At 43.6% G+C, this 20,132-nt stretch overlaps 1 protein-coding gene across 1 annotated transcript in view; it reads right to left on the bottom strand.

Moving 5' to 3' along the window:
• Positions 1 to 20,132, bottom strand: part of LOC311143741 (striated muscle preferentially expressed protein kinase-like) — a gene marked incomplete at both ends in the record, with an annotated part of 131,903 nt that overhangs the window by 68,587 nt on the left and 43,184 nt on the right. Inside the window, 7 exons of the mRNA XM_084179615.1 lie at positions 797 to 1,057; positions 3,030 to 3,205; positions 11,399 to 11,487; positions 11,827 to 11,993; positions 15,725 to 15,907; positions 16,193 to 16,336; positions 16,509 to 18,131. Coding sequence (XP_084035741.1) covers positions 797 to 1,057; positions 3,030 to 3,205; positions 11,399 to 11,487; positions 11,827 to 11,993; positions 15,725 to 15,907; positions 16,193 to 16,336; positions 16,509 to 18,131 — 2,643 coding nt within the window. The remainder of the gene's footprint in view (positions 1 to 796; positions 1,058 to 3,029; positions 3,206 to 11,398; positions 11,488 to 11,826; positions 11,994 to 15,724; positions 15,908 to 16,192; positions 16,337 to 16,508; positions 18,132 to 20,132) is intronic.

The raw sequence follows: 20,132 nt of genomic DNA, 5'->3' as shown, positions 1-20,132 counted from the left end.
AGACTTGCTGTGATAAATGGAACCATGAATTCTGCTGTCTACCAAAAAGTCCTGAAGGAGAATGTCCGGCCATCTGTTCCTGACCTCAAGCTGAAGTGAACTTGGGTTCTGCAGCAGGGCAATGATCCAAAACACACCAGCAAGTCCACCTCTGAATGGCTGAAGAAAAACAAAATGAAGACTTTGGAGTGGCCTAGTCAAAGTCCTGACCTGAATTCTATTGAGATGCTGTGGCATGACCTTAAAAGGCAGTTCATGCTCGAAAACCCTCCAATGTGGCTGAATTACAACAATTCTGCAAAGATGAGTGGGCCAAAATTCCTCCACAGCGCTGTGAAAGACTCATTGCAAGTTATTGCAAACACTTGATTGCAGTTGTTGCTGCTAAGGGTGGCTCAACCAGTTATTAGGTTGTAGGGGGCAATCACTTTTTCACACATGGCCATGTGGGTTTGGATTTTGTTTTCCCGTAATAATAACAACCTTCATTTCAAAACTGCATTTTGTGTTTACTTGTGTTATCTTTGACTAATATTTAAATGTGTTTGATGATCTGAAACATTTAAGTGTGACAAATATGCAAACAAATAAGAAATCAGGAAGGGGGCAAACACTTTTTCACACCACTGTATGTATATAATCTAACGATATACAAATATTAAAAGTGTATGTTTAAAAAAAGAGGAAACGTTTGGTTATTCTACCAACATGAAGAGCATGACTCTTCTTGCTAATTTCAAGACCTCAGAGATGAAGAGGAGAAGTGAAGCGGATGACAGTGCAGTTAAGGGTTCACCTTTGGCCGAAGTCAGCTTGCACGTATACATGCCGCTGTCATCCTCGTGCACTGAGTTGAGGAGCAGCCTGCACCTTTTCCCGTCAAAATGCATTTTGCAGTTGAGCAGAGCCGGCTGGATCAGTTTCCCATCTGCTAGCCAATCGACGTCCGTGTCAAGTGGTCCAATTACGTGGCACTCAAACATGACCGTCTCGCCGGCGTCCGCCGTGATGTCCTTCACGGGACGGATGATGGCGAGGCCTGGCTCCACCGGGGGCACTAGGGGATGCACAGGACAGGAGAGAATATTCTGTCAATCCTGTTTCATGTTCGTTATCTGTCAGGCTGCACAGAGTTATATTTACTAAGGTATTTAATATATCACCTGCACTTTCAACATGGAGGAATAATACATCATGCATTTGAGTCTTATAAGGCATTATAGTCAATGATCTACAGTGGGGAGAACAAGTATTTGATACACTGCCGATTTTGCAGGTTTTCCTACTTAAAAAGCATGTAGAGGTCTGTAATTTTTATCATAGGTACACTTCAACTGTGAGAGACGGAATCTAAAACAGAAATCCAGAAAATCACATTGTATGATTGTTAAGTAATTAATTTGCATTTTATTGCATGACATAAGTATTTGATACATCAGAAAAGCATTACTTAATATTTGGTACAGAAAACTTTGTTTGCAATTACAGAGATCATATGTTTCCTGTAGGTCTTGACCAGGTTTGCACACACTGCAGCAGGGATTTTGGCCCACTCCTCCATACAGACCTTCTCCAGATCCTTCAGGTTTCGGGGCTGTCGCTGGGCAATACGGACTTTCAGCTCCCTCCAAAGATGTTCTATTGGGTTCAGGTCTGGAGACTGGCTAGGCCACTCCAGGACCTTGAGATGCTTCTGGAAGACCCAGCCACGACCCATCTTCAATGCTCTTACTGAGGGAAGGAGGTTGTTGGCCAAGATCTCGCAATACATGGCCCCATCCATCCTCCCCTCAATATGGTGCAGGTGTCCTGTCCCCTTTGCAGAAAAGCATCCCCAAAGAATGATGTTTCCACCTCCATGCTTCACGGTTGGGATGGTGTTCTTGGGGTTGTACTCATCCTTCTTCTTCCTCCAAACACGGCGAGTGGAGTTTAGACCAAAAAGCTATATTTTTGTCTCATCAGACCACATGACCTTCTCTCATTCCTCCTCTGGATCATCCAGATGGTCATTGGCAAACTTCAGACAGGCCTGGACATGCGCTGGCTTGAGCAGGGGGACCTTGCGTGCGCTGCAGGATTTTAATCCACGACGGTTACTAATGTTTTCTTTGAGACTGTGGTCCCAGCTCTCTTCAGGTCATTGACCAGGTCCTGCCGTGTAGTTCTGGGCTGATCCCTCACCTTCCTCATGATCATTGATGCCCCACGAGGTGAGATCTTGCATGGAGCCCCAGACCGAGGGTGATTGACCGTCATCTCGAACTTCTTCCATTTTCTAATAATTGCGCCAACAGTTGTTGCCTTCTCACCAAGCTGCTTGCCTATTGTCCTGTAGCCCATCCCAGCCTTGTGCAGGTCTACAATTTTATCCCTGATGTCCTTACACAGCTCTCTGGTCTTGGCCATTGTGGAGAGGTTGGAGTCTGTTTGATTGAGTGTGTGGACAGGTGTCTTTTATACAGGTAACGAGTTCAAACAGGTGCAGTTAATACAGGTAATGAGTGGAGAACAGGAAGGCTTCTTAAAGAAAAACTAACAGGTCTGTGAGAGCCGGAATTCTTACTGGTTGGTAGGTGATCAAATACTTATGTCATGCAATAAAATGCAAATTAATTACTTTAAAATCATACAATGTGATTTTCTGGATTTTTGTTTTAGATTCCGTCTCTCACAGTTGGAAGTGTACCTATGATAAAAATGACAGACCTCTACATGCTTTGTAAGTAGGAAAACCTGCAAAATCGGCAGTGTATCAAATACTTGTTCTCCCCACTGTATATAACATTATAAAGGATGTAGTAATTAATGACTTGTGAGTTTATAGCTTATTACTACACTTATTACAATGCTTATAGTCAGTGTTATAACACAGTATAAGTGCATCATAATGCATGACAATCGACAATATAAGGTATTGTATGTATGTAACTCTCATAAAGTGTTATCCAATGTTTTGTGTTATTATATTGGCTTATAGCAAAGAGAGAAATTGGAAATAGACAACACAACCAATGACTGTACTGTACCTTTCACCTCCAGTTTGCATTCACAATGCTTTGTTCCATACTCGTTGATGATCTTGCAGGTGTACACTCCCGTGTCCAACTTCTGAGCTGAGTTGATGGTCATTTCAAAAGTGCCATCCTCAGTCTCACACACGGTGTGGCGCAAGTCTGTTTTTATCGTCACCCTGTCCCTCAGCCTGAACCAAGAGAGAGTTCTATATTTAAAAATGTTTTGCAATGTTTCTAGCTGCATTACAATGTACTGTGAACTACAGTATATTGGTTTCATAAAGACTACATGTAAATGTATTACAGAAACCTAGCATCCATTGTCTTGCCAATGTGAACCATGCCAATGTTGAGCATGCACAAAACACTAATGACAAGATATGTGTGACCTAGTGTTTTTCAATATTAACAATTTCTCTTATGTTACAGCAGGCTTAAAGTGGAACTGACAGTGTTTTAACTACTTTGCACATGTCAACAATGCCTTACTGTACGTCATGGAATTTTGAGTCAAATAGAAACTATTTTTAAAACCTCTTATAAAGTAGTTTTTTAAGCATAAACTGGGAATTTGGTATTTTAAGGCATTGTTGACAGAATAGATGGACGCAGTTCAATGCATGATTAATATTGCTATCAGGTTGTAAATCACAGCTGGCCTGGTAGATTGTTTGCTGCCGCCTCCCTTTCGGGATGCACCGTTTCAGTTTCAATGACTCTATATATATTTTGAACAAAAACTAACAACTGTAACTAAGGCTGGGAATGTCAATACAATCAAACTAGCAAGGGCAATGATCACAAGTCAGTCATAACGAGGCTAATAGGCTAGTGCACGTGTCAAAACAAGGCCGGCGGGGCCGAATCGGATATACAAGCGCGCAGCAGAGGGAACGTGTACAGACAGATGCCACAGTCCTAGCTAGGCTACTAAAATGTTACAGTCTGGCTTCGGTTTTTAAAGCTTGACAATGAATAACTAAAAAACAAAACCTGCAACAAAAAACAATGCAAAAGAGAAACATGTAGGCCTATACCCGCAACATTTGAGCAGAAGACTAGGTATGCTACTCCACTAGAACATATTTTGAGTGTTCCATACAGCAATGCTGCATTCAACCGCACCGGTGATCCACGCTGTGCAATAAAATGAAAAACATGTTTTAAGTTTAAATACTTATTAACATATTATGCACATCTGCAAGCATAGCAGCAAAGGCTGGATAAATATTACTTATCTCTTTTGTTTTAATATGTTAAAATGCTATATACAGCATCCTATGTACACTACCGTTCAAAAGTTTGGGGCCACTTAGAAATGTCATTGTTTTCGAAAGAAAAGCAATTTGTTTGTCAATTAAAATAGCAGCAAATTGATCAGAAATACAGTGTAGACATTGTTAATGTTGTAAATGGCTATTGTAGCTGGAAACGGCTGATTTTTAATGGAATATTTACAGTGGGGAAAAAAAGTATTTAGTCAGCCACCAATTGTGCAAGTTCTCCCACTTAAAAAGATGAGAGAGGCCTGTAATTCTCATCATAGGTACACGTCAACTATGACAGACAAAATGAGATTTTATTTCTCCAGAAAATCAAATTGTAGGATTTTTTATGAATTAATTTGCAAATTATGGTGGAAAATAAGTATTTGGTCACCTACAAACAAGCAAGATTTCTGGCTCTCACAGACCTGTAACTTCTTCTTTATGAGGCTCCTCTGTCCTCCACTCGTTACCTGTATTAATGGCACCTGTTTGAACTTGTTATCAGTATAAAAGACACCTGTCCACAACCTCAAACAGTCACACTCCAAACTCCACTATGGCCAAGACCAAAGAGCTGTCAAAGGACACCAGAAACAAAATTGTAGACCTGCACCAGGCTGGGAAGACTGAATCTGCAATAGGTAAGCAGCTTGGTTTGAAGAAATCAACTGTGGGAGCAATTATTAGGAAATGGAAGACATACAATACCACTGATAATCTCCCTCTATCTGGGGCTCCACGCAAGATCTCACCCCGTGGGGTCAAAATGATCACAAGAACGGTGAGCAAAAATCCCAGAACCATACGGGGGGACCTAGTGAATGACCTGCAGAGAGCTGGGACCAAAGTAAAAAAGCCTACCATCAGTAACACACTACGCCGCCAGGGACTCAAATCCTGCAGTGCCAGACGTGTCCCCCTGCTTAAGCCAGTACATGTCCAGGCCCGTCTGAAGTTTGCTAGAGTGCATTTGGATGATCCAGAAGAGGATTGGGAGAATGTCATATGGTCAGATGAAACCAAAATATAACTTTTTGGTAAAAGCTCAACTCGTCGTGTTTGGAGGACAAAGAATGCTGAGTTGCATCCAAAGAACACCATACCTACTGTGAAGCATGAGGGTGGAAACATCATGCTTTTGGGCTGTTTTTCTGCAAAGGGACCAGGACGACTGATCCGTGTAAAGGAAAGAATGAATGGGGCCATGTATCGTGAGATTTTGAGTGAAAACCTCCTTCCATCAGCAAGGGCTTTGAAGCTGAAATGTGGCTGGGTCTTTCAGCATGACAATGATCCCAAACACACCACCCGGGCAACGAAGGAGTGGCTTCGTAAGCAGCATTTCAAGGTCCTGGAGTGGCCTAGCCAGTCTCCAGATCTCAACCCCATAGAAAATCTTTGGAGGGAGTTGAAAGTCCGTGTTGTCCAGCGACAGCCCCAAAACATCACTGCTCTAGAGGAGATCTGCATGGAGGAATGGGCCAAAATACCAGCAACAGTGTGTGAAAACCTTGTGAAGACTTACAGAAAACGTTTGACCTGTGTCATTGCCAACAAAGGGTATATAACAAAGTATTGAGAAACTTTTGTTATTGACCAAATACTTATTTTCCACCATAATTTGCAAATAAATTCAAAAAAATTTCTCATTTTGTCTGTCATAGTTGAAGTGTACCTATGATGAATATTACAGGCCTGTCTCATCTTTTTAAGTGGGAGAACTTGCACAATTCGTGGCTGACTAAATACTTTTTTTCCCCACTGTATTACATTTACATAGGTATTCAGACCCTTTACTCAGTACTTTGTTGAAGCACCTTTGGCAGCGATTACAGCTTCAAGTGTTCTTGGGTATGACACTACAAGCTTGGCACACCTGAATTTGGGGAGTTTCTCCCATTCTTCTCTGCAGATCCTCTCAAGCTCTGTCAGGTTGGATGGGGAGCGTCGCTGCACAGCTATTTTCAGGTCTCTCAAGAGATGTTCGATCAGGTTCAATTCCGGGCTCTGGCTGGGCCACTCAAGGACATTCAGAGACTTGTCCCGAAGCCACTCCTGTATTGTCTTGGCTGTGTGCTTAGGGTCATTGTCCTGTTGGAAGATGAACCTTCTCCTCAGTCTGAGGTCCGAAGTGCTCTGAGGCAGGTTTTCATCAAGGATCTCTCTGTACTTTGCTCCGTTCCTCCCTCAATCCTGACTAGTCTCCCTGCCGCTGAAAAACATCCCCACAGCATTATGCTGCAACCACCATGCTTCACCGTAGGGATGGTGCCAAGCCTTGATAAGTTCCTTACCTGAGGATGGCTCACCCCTCCCAGTTCTGGGTGACTTTAACCTCCCTATGTCTACCTTTGACGCATTTCTCTCTGCCTCCTTCTTTCCACTCCTCTCCTCTTTTGACCTCACCCTCTCACCGCCCCCCCCTACTCACAAGGCAGGCAATACGCTTGACCTCATCTTTACTAGATGCTGTTCTTCTACTAATCTCACTGCAACTCCCCTCCATGTCTCAGACCACTACTTTGTATCATTTTCTCTCTCACTCTCCTCCAACACTACTCACTCTGCCCCTACTCAGAAGGTAATGCGCCATCGCAACCTTCGCTCTCTCTCTCCCGCTACTCTCTCCTCTTCCATCCTATCATCTCTTCCCTCTGCTCAATCCTTCTCCCTCCAATCTCCTGATTCTGCCTCCTCAATCCTCCACTCCTCCTTTCCCTATCCTCCCGGCCGGCTCGGTCCTCCCTTCCTGCTCCGTGGCTTGACGACTCATTGCGAGCTCACAGAACAGGGCTCCGGGCAGCCGAGCGGAAATGGAGGAAAACTATACTCCCTGCGGACCTGGCATCTTTTCTCTCCCTCCTCTCTACATTGTCTTCCTCTGTTTCTGCTGCTAAAGCCACTTTCTACCACTCTAAATTCCAAACATCTGCCTCTAACCCTAGGAAGCTCTTTGCCACCTTCTCCTCCCTCCTCAATCCCCCCCCCCCCCCCCCCCCCCCCCCCTGTGAATGACTTTGTCAACCATTTTGAAAAGAAGGTTGACGACATCCGATCCTCGTTTGTTAAGTCAAATGACACTGCTGGTCCTGCTCACACTGCTATGCTTTGACTTCTTTCTCCCCTCTCTCTCCAGATGAAATCTTGCGACTTGTGACGGCCGGCCGCCCAACAACCTGCCCGCTTGACCCTATCCCCTCCTCTCTTCTCCAGACCATTTCCGGAGACCTTCTCCCTTACCTCACCTTGCTCATCAACTCATCCTTGACCGCTGGCTATGTCCCTGCCGTCTTCAAGAGAGCGAGAGTTGCACCCCTTCTCAAAAAACCTACACTCGATCCCTCCGATGTCAACAACTACAGACCAGTATCCCTTCTTTCTTTTCTCTCCAAAACTCTTGAGCGTGCCGTCTTTAGCCAACTCTCTTGCTGGATCCAAACCAGTCAGGTTTCAAGACTGGTCATTCAACTGAGACTGCTCTTCTCTGTGTCACGGAGGCTCTCCGCACTGCTAAAGCTAACTCTCTCTCCTCTGCTCTTGTCCTTCTAGACCTGTCTGCTGCCTTTGATACTGTGAACCATCAGATCTTCTTCTCCACCCTCTCCGAGTTGGGCATCTCCAGCGCGGCTCACTCTTGGATTGCGTCCTACCTCACAGGTCGCTCCTACCAAGTGGCGTGGCGAGAATCTGTCTCCGCACCACGTGCTCTCACCACTGGTGTCCCCCAGGGCTCAATTCAAGGCCCTCTCCTATTCTCGCTATACACCAAGTCACTTGGCTCTGTCACATCCTCACATGGCCTCTCCTATTATTGCTACGCAGACGACACACAACTAAGCTTCTCCTTTCCCCCTTCTGATAACCAGGTGGCGAATCGCATCTCTGCATGTGTGGCAGACATATCAGTGTGGATGACGGATCACCACCTCAAGCTGAACCTCGGCAAGACGGAGCTGCTCTTCCTCCCGGGGAAGAACTGCCCGTTCCATGATCTCGCCATCACGGTTGACAACTTTGTTGTGTCCTCCTCCCTGGACAACACCCTGTCGTTCAAGGCGGTGACCCGATCCTGTAGGTTCATGCTCTACAACATTCAGAGAGTACCACCATGCCTTACACAGGAAGCAGCAGAGGTCCTAATCCAGGCATTGTCATCTCCCGTCTGGATTACTGCAACTCGCTGTTGGCTGGGCTCCCTGCCTGTGCCATTAAACCCCTACAACTCATCCAGAATGCCGCAGCCCGTCTGGTGTTCAACCTTCCCAAGTTCTCTCACGTCACCCCGCTCCTCCGTACACTCCACTGGCTTCCAGTTGAAGCTCGCATCTGCTACAAGACCATGGTGCTTGCCTACGGAGCTGTGAGGGGAACGGCACCTCCGTACCTTCAGGCTCTGATCAGTCCCTACACCCAAACGAGGGCATTGCGTTCATCCACTTCTGGCCTGCTGGCCCCCCTACCTCTGCGGAAGCACAGTTCCCGCTCAGCCCAGTCAAAACTGTTCGCTGCTCTGGCACCCCAATGGTGGAACAAGCTCCCTCACTACGCCAGGACGGCGGAGTCACTCACCACCTTCCGGAGACACTTGAAACCCCACCTCTTTAAGGAAGACCTGGGATAGGATAAAGTAATCCTTCTACCCCCCCCCCAAAAAAAAAATAAAAAAAAAAATAATAATAATAATAATATTGTAAAGTGGTTATCCCACTGGCTATAAGGTGAATGCACCAATTTGTAAGTCGCTCTGGATAAGAGCGTCTGCTAAATGACGTAAATGTAAGTGTCCTCCAGACCTGACAATTGGCATTCAGGCCAAAGAGTTCAATGTTGGTTTCATCAGACCAGAGAATCTTGTTTCTCATTGTCTGAGAGTCCTTTAGGTGCCTTTTAGCAAACTCCAAGCAGGCTGTCATGTGCCTTTTACTGAGGAGTGGCTTGCGTCTGGCCACTCTACCATAAAGGCCTGATTGGTGGAGTGTTGCAGAGATGGTTGTCCTTCTGGAAGTGTCTCCCATCTCCACAGAGGAACTCTGGAGCTCTGTCAGAGTGACCATTGGGTTCCTTGTCACCTCCCTGACCACTGTGTTCTTGGGGACCTTCAATGCTGCAGTAATTTTTTGGTAGCCTTCCCCAGATCTGTGCCTCTACACAATCCTGTCTCGGAGCTCTACTGACAATTCCTTCCATGGCTTGGTTTTTGCTCTGACATGCATGTAAACTGTGGGATCTAATATAGACAGGTGTGTGCCTTTCCATATCATGTCCAATCAATTGAATTTACCACAGGTGGATTCCAATCAAATTGTAGAAACATCTCAATGATGATCAATGGAAACAGGATGCACCTGATCTCAATTTCGAGTCTCATAGCAAAGGGTCTGAATACTTCTGTAAATAAGGTATTTCTCTTTTTTATTTTTAATACATTTGCAAACATTTCAAAAAAACTGTTTTCGCTTTGTCAATATGGGGTATTGTGAGTAGATGGAATACTTTAGAATAAGGCTGTAACGTATCAAAATGCGGAAAAAGTAAAGGGGTCTGAATACTTTCCGAATGCACTGTAAGTGGACATTATAAAGGGACATATTTTTATTGTATGTATATTTCATTTTATTTACCCCCTTTTCTCCCCAATTTCGTGATATCCAATTGCGATCAAATTACGATATTGTCTCATCGCTGCAACTCCCCAATGGGCTCGGGAGAGGCGAAGGTCGAGTTATGCGTCCTCCGAAACATGACCCGCCAAACCATGCTTCTTAACACCCGCCCGCTTAACCCGGAAGCCAGCCGAAGAAAACACTGTTCAACTGACAACCGAAGTCAGCCTGCAGGCGCCCGGCCCGCACAAGGGGTCGCTAGAGCGCAATGAGCCAAGTAAAGACCCCACGGCCAAACCATCCCCTAACCCAGACGACGCTGGGCCAATTGTGCGCCGCCCTATTGGACTCCCGGTCACAGCCGGTTGTGACACAGCCTGGGATCAAACCCAGGTCTGTAGTGATACCTCAAGCACTGTGATGCAGCGCCTTAGACCGCTGCACCTCTCGGGCCCAGGGCCATATTTATTTATAATGAAACAATGGCCAGTTTGGGTCGCAGTTGCACGTTAGAAAACAAAACAAATAGGCTATGTCTGGTCCACGAGTTTTTTTTTTTTTCAATATGGCCCTTGCGCTGATTGAGTTTGACACCCCTGGGCTAGCATATCTATTTATGTAACCAGCTATTTATTTAGCAAGCTAAAAAGAAGGAGCCTAACAATAGCTAGCTAGTGACCTAGCTGCTGGGAGGATGTCATGTCATTGGAGGATTGGGTGAGTGACCAACTTTTTCCCCTCATATCGTTTTTTAAATTGGCTACAGCTAGACACGCTGCATGGTGTCATTTGGTTAGCTAGCAAGAAATGTGAATTTGGCTAGCTAGCTATGCTGAACTTAATTAGTGTTATCCACAGTTAGCATATATCTCAGTTGTCAATCAAATGTATTTGGCATCGATCAAATGGGTGGGCAGGCAGGCAAGTTCCCATTCAGTTGTCAAAACGTGGGCTGGGACATGCATGCATTGACAGGCAAGCTGCAGAACGATGAGCAGGCCCAATTGTTTATCAGTGCAATTTTGACAGCCAACTAGCTGAAAAAGCTTGAAAGGGTTTATCTAATGTTCCCTCGTTAGATTTTAGCTAATCTCACTCTGGCTAGCATTAGTCGTTGATCTTGTTGTTGTTGATGTGCATAGGTAACTGAGGGAGAAAGAGCCTACCTTTTCATGGTTGTTTGATCAATAGGATTGTGAAGGATTGTTTTAATTTGGTTTTATTTATTGCAGTGTCTATTAATTTTGCAAATGTACGGCCGCTTTTCCACTCTATATTACTATAGACATTTCACAAATGCCTTACTACACGTCATTCCCAAACGTTCTATGAGTTTATGAAAACTTGAAAATGACCATATTGCTTGTCAGAAAATGTTTTAAAAAATAGGTGTCATATTCTTCCTGGGGGTGTATATGAAGAGATTTTAATGAGATTTAATCTTTCTAAAATGCTGTCAGTTCCACTTTTAACAAAGAGCAATGAGTTGGATTTGATGGTGGAAACCTACCAATAAAGCATGGGTTTGGGCTGCCCACTTATTCGGACAGACATGGTGACCTGTTGTCCCTCAATGACCGCTTGATCATTCATAGTTACCTGTTAAAAAGGATGATGAGCCATTTTGAAATTGGAGTTGAGAACACATAGACAAATGTCCATGCTATAACTTAAAAAATGCAAACTACACTATATGGAACATCAAATGCATGCTGGATGAGGTGAATCACCATACGAAGTGCTTTCAGATTTAGTTAAAAGCAATTTATAGATTCAATCAATTTCCAGTGTATTGCAATGCCAATAAAAAAATGTTTGAACAAAATATAATTGCAAAATCCCAAACTGATCCCTTGCCTACAATATAATGGAAAGTCAACGAAAGCCAGGTGAGACGCCCGAGAGATCATTTTGGGAACCAGCGGTACACAGTCTCACCTGGAAGGCAGGAGGCTCCTTGAATCGAGTGTCCACTATCTTCCTGGGCTCTGGGCTTCCAAAGTCCATGCCTTCCTCCAGTGGGCTGAGGTACTCTTCATCAGATGTGATAGGGCTGCTAATGTCCCTAGGAACACCAATGTTCCCCTGCGGCTCCTGCATAGGCTCTGTCAAATACACATTATAATCAGATGAAGAATAGAATAGAAACTATACTTTATTTTCCATGTTGTGATCACAGTATCTGGAGAACCTGCCTCCGAAGGTGAACAAGGCTTTACTTTTATTGTGTCATAGTTAAATGTCATTAAGAAATGTGCAATCCAGTCCAGAAAACAGACATAATAAAGAAATGGTGGGTCAAACCATGAATAGTAAACACAGAAAGGTTGTGATTGAAGCTCTACCTCTCTCTCTCTCTCTCTCCTCCCATCTCTTTCTCTCTCTCTCTCTCTCAGATATTAAACGTTGGTTCTTAGATATTAAATATTGGTAACTGTAAACATGAAAATGTATGATTTTGGAACTGTAAGACCCAAAATGTATATTCAACGGCAGTTAATATTTCAAGAGTGCAACATACAGTGCCTTCGGAAAGTATTCAGACCCCTTGACTTTTTCCACATTTTGTTACGTTACAGCATTATTTTAAAATGGATTTAAAAAATAAAGCTCAGCAATCTACACACAATACCTCATAATGATAAAGCGAAAACAGGTTTTTAGAAATGTTTGCAAATTTCATTTTTTACATAAGTATTCAGACCCTTTGCTATTAGACTCGAAATTGAGCTCAGGCGCATCCTGTTTCCATTGATCATCCTTGAAATGTTTCTACAACTTGATTGGAGTCCACTTGTGGTAAATTCAATTGATTGGACATGATTTGGAAAGGCACACACCTGTCTATATAAGGTCCCACAGTTGACAGTGCATGTCAGAGCAAAAACCAAGCCGTGAGGTCGTAGGAATTGTCCGTAGAGCTCCGAGACGGGATTGTGTCGAGGCACAGATCTGGGGAAGAGTGCCAAAAAATGTCTGCAGCATTGAAGGTCCGCAAGAACACAGTGGCCTCGATCATTCTTAAATGGAAGAAGTTTGGATTCACCAAGACTCTTCTTAGAGCTGGCTGCCTGGCCAAACTGAGCACTCAGAGGAGAAGGGCCTTGGCCAGAGAGGTGACCAAGAACCCGATGGTCACTCTGACAGAGCTCTAGAGTTCCTCTGTGGAGATGGGAGAACCTTCCAGAAGGACAACCATCTCTGCAGCACTCCACCAATCAGGCCTTTATGGTAGAGTGGACAGACGGAAGACACTCCTCAGTAAAAGGCACATGACAGCCCACTTTGGCCTGAATGCCAAAACGCCAAAACGCACCTAAAGACTCTCAGACCATGAGAAACAAGATTCTCAGGTCTGATGAAACCAAGATTGAACTCTTTGGCCTGAATGCCAAGCGTCATGTCTGGAGGAAACCGGGCACCATCCCTACGGTGAAGCATGGTGGTGGCAGCATCATGCTGTGGGGATGTTTGTCAGCGGCAGGGACTGGGAAACTAGTCAGGATCGAGGCAAAGATGAACGGAGCAAAGTACATAGAGATCCTTGATGAAAACCTGCTCCAGAGCGCTCATGACCTCAGACTGGGGTGAAGGTTCACCTTCCAACAGGACAACGACCCTAAGCACACAGCCAAGACAACACAGGAGTGGCTTCGGGACAAGTCTCTGAATGTCCTTGAGTGGGCCAGCCAGAGCCCGGACTTGAACCCAATCGAACATCTCTGTAGAGATCTGAAAATAGCTGTGCAGCAACGCTCCCCAACCAACCTGTCAGAGCTCGAGAGGATCTGCAGAGGAGAATCGGAGGAACTCCCCAAATACAGGTGTGCCAAGCTTGTAGTGTCATACCCAAGAAGACTCGATGCTGTAATCGCTGCCAAAGGTGCTTCAACAAAGTACTGAGTAAAGAGTCTGAAAACTTATGTAAATGTAATATTTCAGTATTTTTTATTTATTTTAATACCAAAAATGTAAAAAAAAAAGAAAAAGTTTTTGCTTTGTCATTATGGGGTATTGGGTATGGGGTGTGTAGATTGATGAGGGGGAAAAAAATATTTAATCAATTTTAGAATAAGGCTGTAACGTAAGAAATTTGGAAAAAGTCAAGGGGTCTGAATACTTTCAGTGTCAGTGTAATTGTGGTAAAAAGTAAATGCTGTAAAAAGGTCTCCTCTTACATCAACAGTATGCCAACATTAATCTGTACCTAAAAAGTATTTTGAATATTCTGTAACACTTTATAATAACTTGTATGTATTACCACTAATAAACTATTTAGAAACTATGAATAAATAGGTATTTCATAACTAATTGTAAAATAAAACATCTATACGTATAGGCTTATAAGCATTTAAATTATGTATGACATGGCTTAAAAAATATATTTCATCAGTTTTATAATAACTTTCATGAATAAGCAGTAATAAACTATTTATGAACTATTCATAAATATGTATTTCATTACTTGTAAACATAATCATGATAACCATTTAAATTCTTAAGTAATAATGTCTCATTTATTAAAGTTATTATACTGAATATTCTATTTGCCCACCTTGGAAGTTTATAAAAATCTATCTAATTTGTATTCAGCAGGAATTCTCTTATTGGGTCTTTTATGAGACTATAGGGGACTTACACAGTCCTATATGTCTGAAAGGGGACCATGTATAAAGGAGCTTTTAAAGTACATATGACAAATGATGTACTATAATGTGTGCTTGTTTGCATTATCATGAGTGTTTCATTGCTAACCTCAGCTGTTAAGGCTACTCCCTTATCCTCCCTCTCTCTCTTTTTCTCCCTCACATACAAGCATTCATATTCTCATTCATTTGTACACTGTAAAGAATATGACCATCTTGATGGCTCTGGGAGCAAAAGGGTCTAAGTTTCTCATTTGAGTAATATAAGTTCTAGATGCAATAATAAGCCCTGTGTAGCTCAGTTGGTAGAGCATGGCGCTTGCAACGCCAGGGTTGTGGGTTCGTTTTGTGTATGTCCATTACATGAAATCCAAATAAAAATCCATTTAAATTACAGGTTGTAACGCAACAAAATAGGAAAAACGCCAAAGGGGATAAATACTTTTGCAAGGCACTGTATGCTTAAAAAACAAGGTCATGATGTAATTTACCCTAGACAAGATGTTACTTGCATCATATCGTAACAACAGTGGCTTTATATTGCAATGAAACCAGTGTGTCTTAACAATTCATTGGTTCAATTTAGCCTCCTAGTTGCTATGGTAACTACACGTGAGTTGGCTCAGCTGGAATATATTACTTGCACACATTTTGGTGAGAGGGAGCGAGAGGGAGGAAGAGAGAGAGCGAGAGAGAGAGAGAGGGAGAGAGAGATTATGAAAGATGGAGGGGTGAGGAGAAATTAGGAAATAGCTTCATGAAGAAGGAAATAACTACGTACATCCTTTTGAAATGACACTTTCTCTGGCAGGGCAAATAACAATGACACACACATAGGTCAATGGAGTGACAAAAATGTCCACATCATCCTTTAATTCATTTTTCTGAAATAACCAAAGGACTTACACCCTTCGAAAAAAATGTTCTAAAAGGGTTCCTACAGCCAAAGAACCATTTTATGTTCTAGATAGCCAAAAATGTCTAAGAGTGTAGAATAAAAAGGTTAGCAATAGACAGGTGCCATTCCCAAAGGACATCAAGCAGACATCAGGTTCAAGGTAAGGGCCGGTAAATCAAAAGGTCTCTAACCTTCAGTACCACTTCTTGTTTAGTAATAACAACAAGGTATTATTAAATCAACTTTAAGTAAAGTGTGACCCAACCAACGCAATGTTGCAACTCATGCTTACCTGGTTTGATCGAAAGGGTGGCACTGCTAGATGTTTTCCCAGCCTCATTGGCAGCTGTCACACAGTACGTTCCAGCATCACTTGGTTTTGCACATTTGATGAGAAGTGAATAACGCTCTCCCTCCACTTTGACCCCATAGTTTGAGCTGTTACTGATCGCAATATTGTCTCTCCTCCAGGTAACTAGATATGGACACAGACAAATATAAGATATGCTCAAATTTGTGCTCAAGAAACCGGAGTGAAGGTGGTTACTACATTCTTAGAAGAAAAGGGTTCCAAAATGGTTCTTTGGCTGTCCCCATGGGAGAACCCTTTCAAGGATAAATCATTTTGGGTTGGAAAGGGAAAGGGTTCTACCTGCATCCCAAAAGGGTTCTTCAAAAGGGTTCTCCCATGGGGACAGCCGATGACCCCTTTTAGGTTCTGGATATAAACTTTGTTTGTAAAGAGATAGAGATAGCTTGCCTTCTGGGGGAGGCATGCCAGCAATGATGACTCTCAGCAGGACCTCAGTACCAGCAGTTACCACAGTGTCCTTAAGAGGAAACTCAAACATAGGGGCCTCCAAGGGGTCCTCTTCAGCAGACACGTAAGAGTCGTCTGAAGAATCTGCACAAATTACAAAACATAATTACAAAGACATTCATGGCTGTGTTCAGAACTAAGGAATACCGATGAGAGTTGAACTTTGCAAAGACAAGGGAAATAAGATACAAGCCTCTAATATACACAGACATTTTCATTTTGATAAAGAAAGACTGAGATTGAAAATAATTCCCACCTAACTCTGGAGACATGGGACTAGCACGGCGACCCTTCCCCCTGGTCTTCTGTGTTTGGCCTTCTTTCGCATTGGTTGCCTTCTTAGACTTGTCAGTCTCTGGAGGAACTTCCTCTTCCATGGGCTCTTCTTCAACAATGATGGTAGGTATGATTAGCTTGGGGGCTGGCTTGATCAACTCCACTTCCATTTTCTCCTCAGAGGGGGATACTGGAACATTTGTAGAAGAGGTAGCCAGCCGTGGAGGTTTTTGCGAATGTTGGATTGTATGCTCTTGTACAATGGTAGGCATTCTCTGTACCAATGGGTTTTCTGGTCTATCCTCTACTTTTCTTAATGCTACATCTACAGGTGTTTTTGTTCCTGTCAATTCTTCGTTTGGGGACTTTTGTGCAGGAGGTTCTTGGATGTCCTGAGATTCTTGCATACGAGATACCCTCTGAACAAGAGGGCTTTCTGGCCTGCGTTCAACTTTGTGTAACGTCATCTCGACAACATTTCTGCTTGATGACTCTGCCCGCTGTTGGCGATTTGACGATGGATTGTAAGCCCTCTGCATCTGCATCTTTGCTGGTGATGGAGACCTCTGAAGGATCTCCCTGACTTGACTGGCTTGATTTACCTGTCTTGTTGGCCTCTGTCCTGGTAAGTCAGCCAGTTGCATAGATTCTGGAGTGGCTGCTACTTCTCCCAATCTACTGAACGTTATGCTACTCATGGAGGGCCGCTCAATCTCTTGGGTTTGGGGTGAAGGTTGTCCCTGCCGTGCTTGTTCTTGTAGTTGCAGTTGTGGTGGCACTACGTATTTGGGCTGTTCCGTCTCTTTCTGCTCCTTCTCCTGCTGGGCACGCTCCCGTTCCTGGAGCTTCTGTAGAATTTGAGGTGGGAGGGGCTCAATCTTCCTCAAAGGCTGCCTGCCATTTGCCCTGAGCGAGAGCTGCTCGGTGGAGAAGGACTTCTTCATGTGATGTTTACCCACAAGCTTCTTGATTCGTTGAAGCTCTTCAGTGAACTTGTTTTCGATTTCCTGGACCTTCTGGGTGGTACGGGGCCTGCAGTCCTCCAAGGACGCAGCCCTCTGTCTGAACATGGACCTCCGTTCGGCAGCGTCCTCCTTCAGAGCTTCTCGTAGGTCTTCCTTCGAACTCTCTCTGGAGATGCCCAACCGGCTCCCTCCATCGTCCGAGTCGACAGACCCAGCGCGATTGAACCCGGCCCAGGACCGTCCCGAGATGGAGCCTTCATGATCATAACTTCGCCTTCGCTCTTCGAAACCGCGCACCTTCTCGAAGATCTTGGAGCTTACTCTGGTCAGTTTGGGGGACGGCCTAGTTTGGTATTCCTTGCGGGAGTACTCGCTGACACTGACAGGTGTCTGAGGACGGGAGTCCTGGGTACTGCTTTGAGACATGGCTGATGATTTTGGATGTTTCACCTTTTCCTCAAATTCACCAGGGACCGTGTCTTGGTAGTCAGTTGGCACAACAACTTTCTTTCGGGGGGTGAGGGGTGTGTTCGGTGCTGACCCTGAGCGGCTTGGCATTGGAGAAGTGGAGGGGCGTTTGATAATTTTTGGGGAGGGGGGTGGGAGGACTTGTTGGGGAGATTCCCTCAAAAACTCTTCTGATTGGCTCCTGAAAGAAGGTGGTTTTGGGAAATGATCTGTTAAAGAGTTCTAAATTATACATGAGCCAGTGTGAGTAATGTTAAGACTATCATATTTCACTGTGCCAAAATTATAATTATTTCAATGTAATTACACTGTATATGAAACAAAAGACGTCAAACACATCATTCTGTTTGTTCATTCAGAAGATTGCAAACAGCAGGCATGGCATACTGAAAATGATCTATTCAACAATGGCATGCATAACAACCAGAAGAGAACCAAAGGGGTCAATGCATACATTAATTGCAAACAGTGCTCTAGATGGCAGTTTGTAATAGGGTAGAATGGCGGGGACCCAGTTAACTGCAAGAAACCGGTAAATTATGATACATTATTTATATGAACAGCATGGCATGAAATGGAACTGTTAAATGACAGTATATGCGATGTCTAAATCTGGCTTCTCTACGGCCTCTGCATGATGAATCATCAACGCTCAGGGTGGGGTCAGACAGCCCATCTCAGTATGGAGCGCAGTTCACAATGCAATCATCTCATCATGGTAACTTATTTTCTTGTGACAGGTAGGCCTATATTTGCTGCAGCATAGTCTGCTGCAGTAAGTAATAGGTGGTCCTCTGTAGCTCAGCTGGTAGAGCACGGCGCTTGTAATGCCAAGGTAGTGGGTTCGATCCCCGGGACCACCCATACACAAAAATGTATGCACGCATGACTGTAAGTCGCTTTGGATAAAAGCATCTGCTAAATGGCATATTATTATTATAATATAAAGACCGAATGCACGTCTAATTTACCCATCTCCATCTGGCGTTCGGGGGTCACCTTTTTGTTGTAAAGATATATATATATACTGTATATTTTTTTTATTGCAGCTCCAGAGTTTTAAAACAGCCTATCACTGAAATATTTTTGCTTTAAATCAGTGCCACGCACAAGCACTCTCACAGTGTTTCTCTCTCTCCAACAACTCCATTCAAATTTAATTCAACATAGATAATCCTGTTCTAGATGTATATATAGCCCTATAGATGTCCTAGCCTACCTCTTTCAGGTAATACATTCAATGCAGTATTAGCCTTATATTTAGCTAATTAATAATTGGTAATGCATAATAAGCTTCTAACTTATAGTCTCTTGCCTAATATGCACGCACCTGTGCTCCGCTGGCTTCTCTCCTTAAAAGACGCTCCATAGCTCTTGGAGTCCCATGAAGGAAAAGCTAGACTAGTATAGCTTGCTGGACACTATTTTGTATTCTAATAAAATCCAGACATAGGCCTATGTACAGTATTTGCTTTATAATGCTTTTGAATGAAACTTTCGGTTTTGGTGGGAAATACTATTGTAACTGCCTCTGTCGCCAGTTTATTTCATGTATTTGCACTTTTTATTATTTAATTTCTTCTGAATTGTACGTTTACAGCAAGACGGAACTAATTATTGGTTCCGCCCGAGTGTTGTCACCCGAGCGCCTTTAGCGACGCACCGAGAAAACTTTACCGCCAAAAGCGAATTATTTTTCCACTGTTATCGTGTTTAAGTGCATACTTACAAAGAAAGTATACAGAAGAAGATAAAGGACATTTAAAAGGATGTTTAGTACCTCTGTGTGATAAGCAGCAATGAGGTTTGTTGACTACTTATTTTGCTATGAGGGTGTTTGTGTTTACGTGCGTCAGTTTTGGTGTAAAATATACATAAAGTGGCTAGCTGTATGAGCTTGATTATAACGCCAGATGTGTGAGACATGCATATGGCATTATTTTGTTAATGTATTTTTTCTTTCTTTAAACCAGTTCTCACGGGTTGACCAGCATTAAAGCCCTGTATTTGAATCAAGACCTCTTGCCTCATGCCTGTCACTGGAGGAGCTACAGTGAGAACTCAACTGCTCTGCATGAGTAGACGAGGAAGACAGTACCAAAGAGCCGTGATCCATGGACAAGAAGGGAAATCTCTACATCCAAGAGTGTGCATCTGCTCCTGACATTTAC

The sequence above is a fragment of the Coregonus lavaretus genome (assembly GCF_964263955.1).
Source record: "Coregonus lavaretus genome assembly, chromosome: 16".
Classification (NCBI taxonomy): domain Eukaryota; kingdom Metazoa; phylum Chordata; class Actinopteri; order Salmoniformes; family Salmonidae; genus Coregonus; species Coregonus lavaretus.
This window is presented reverse-complemented; position numbering and strand designations above follow the sequence as displayed.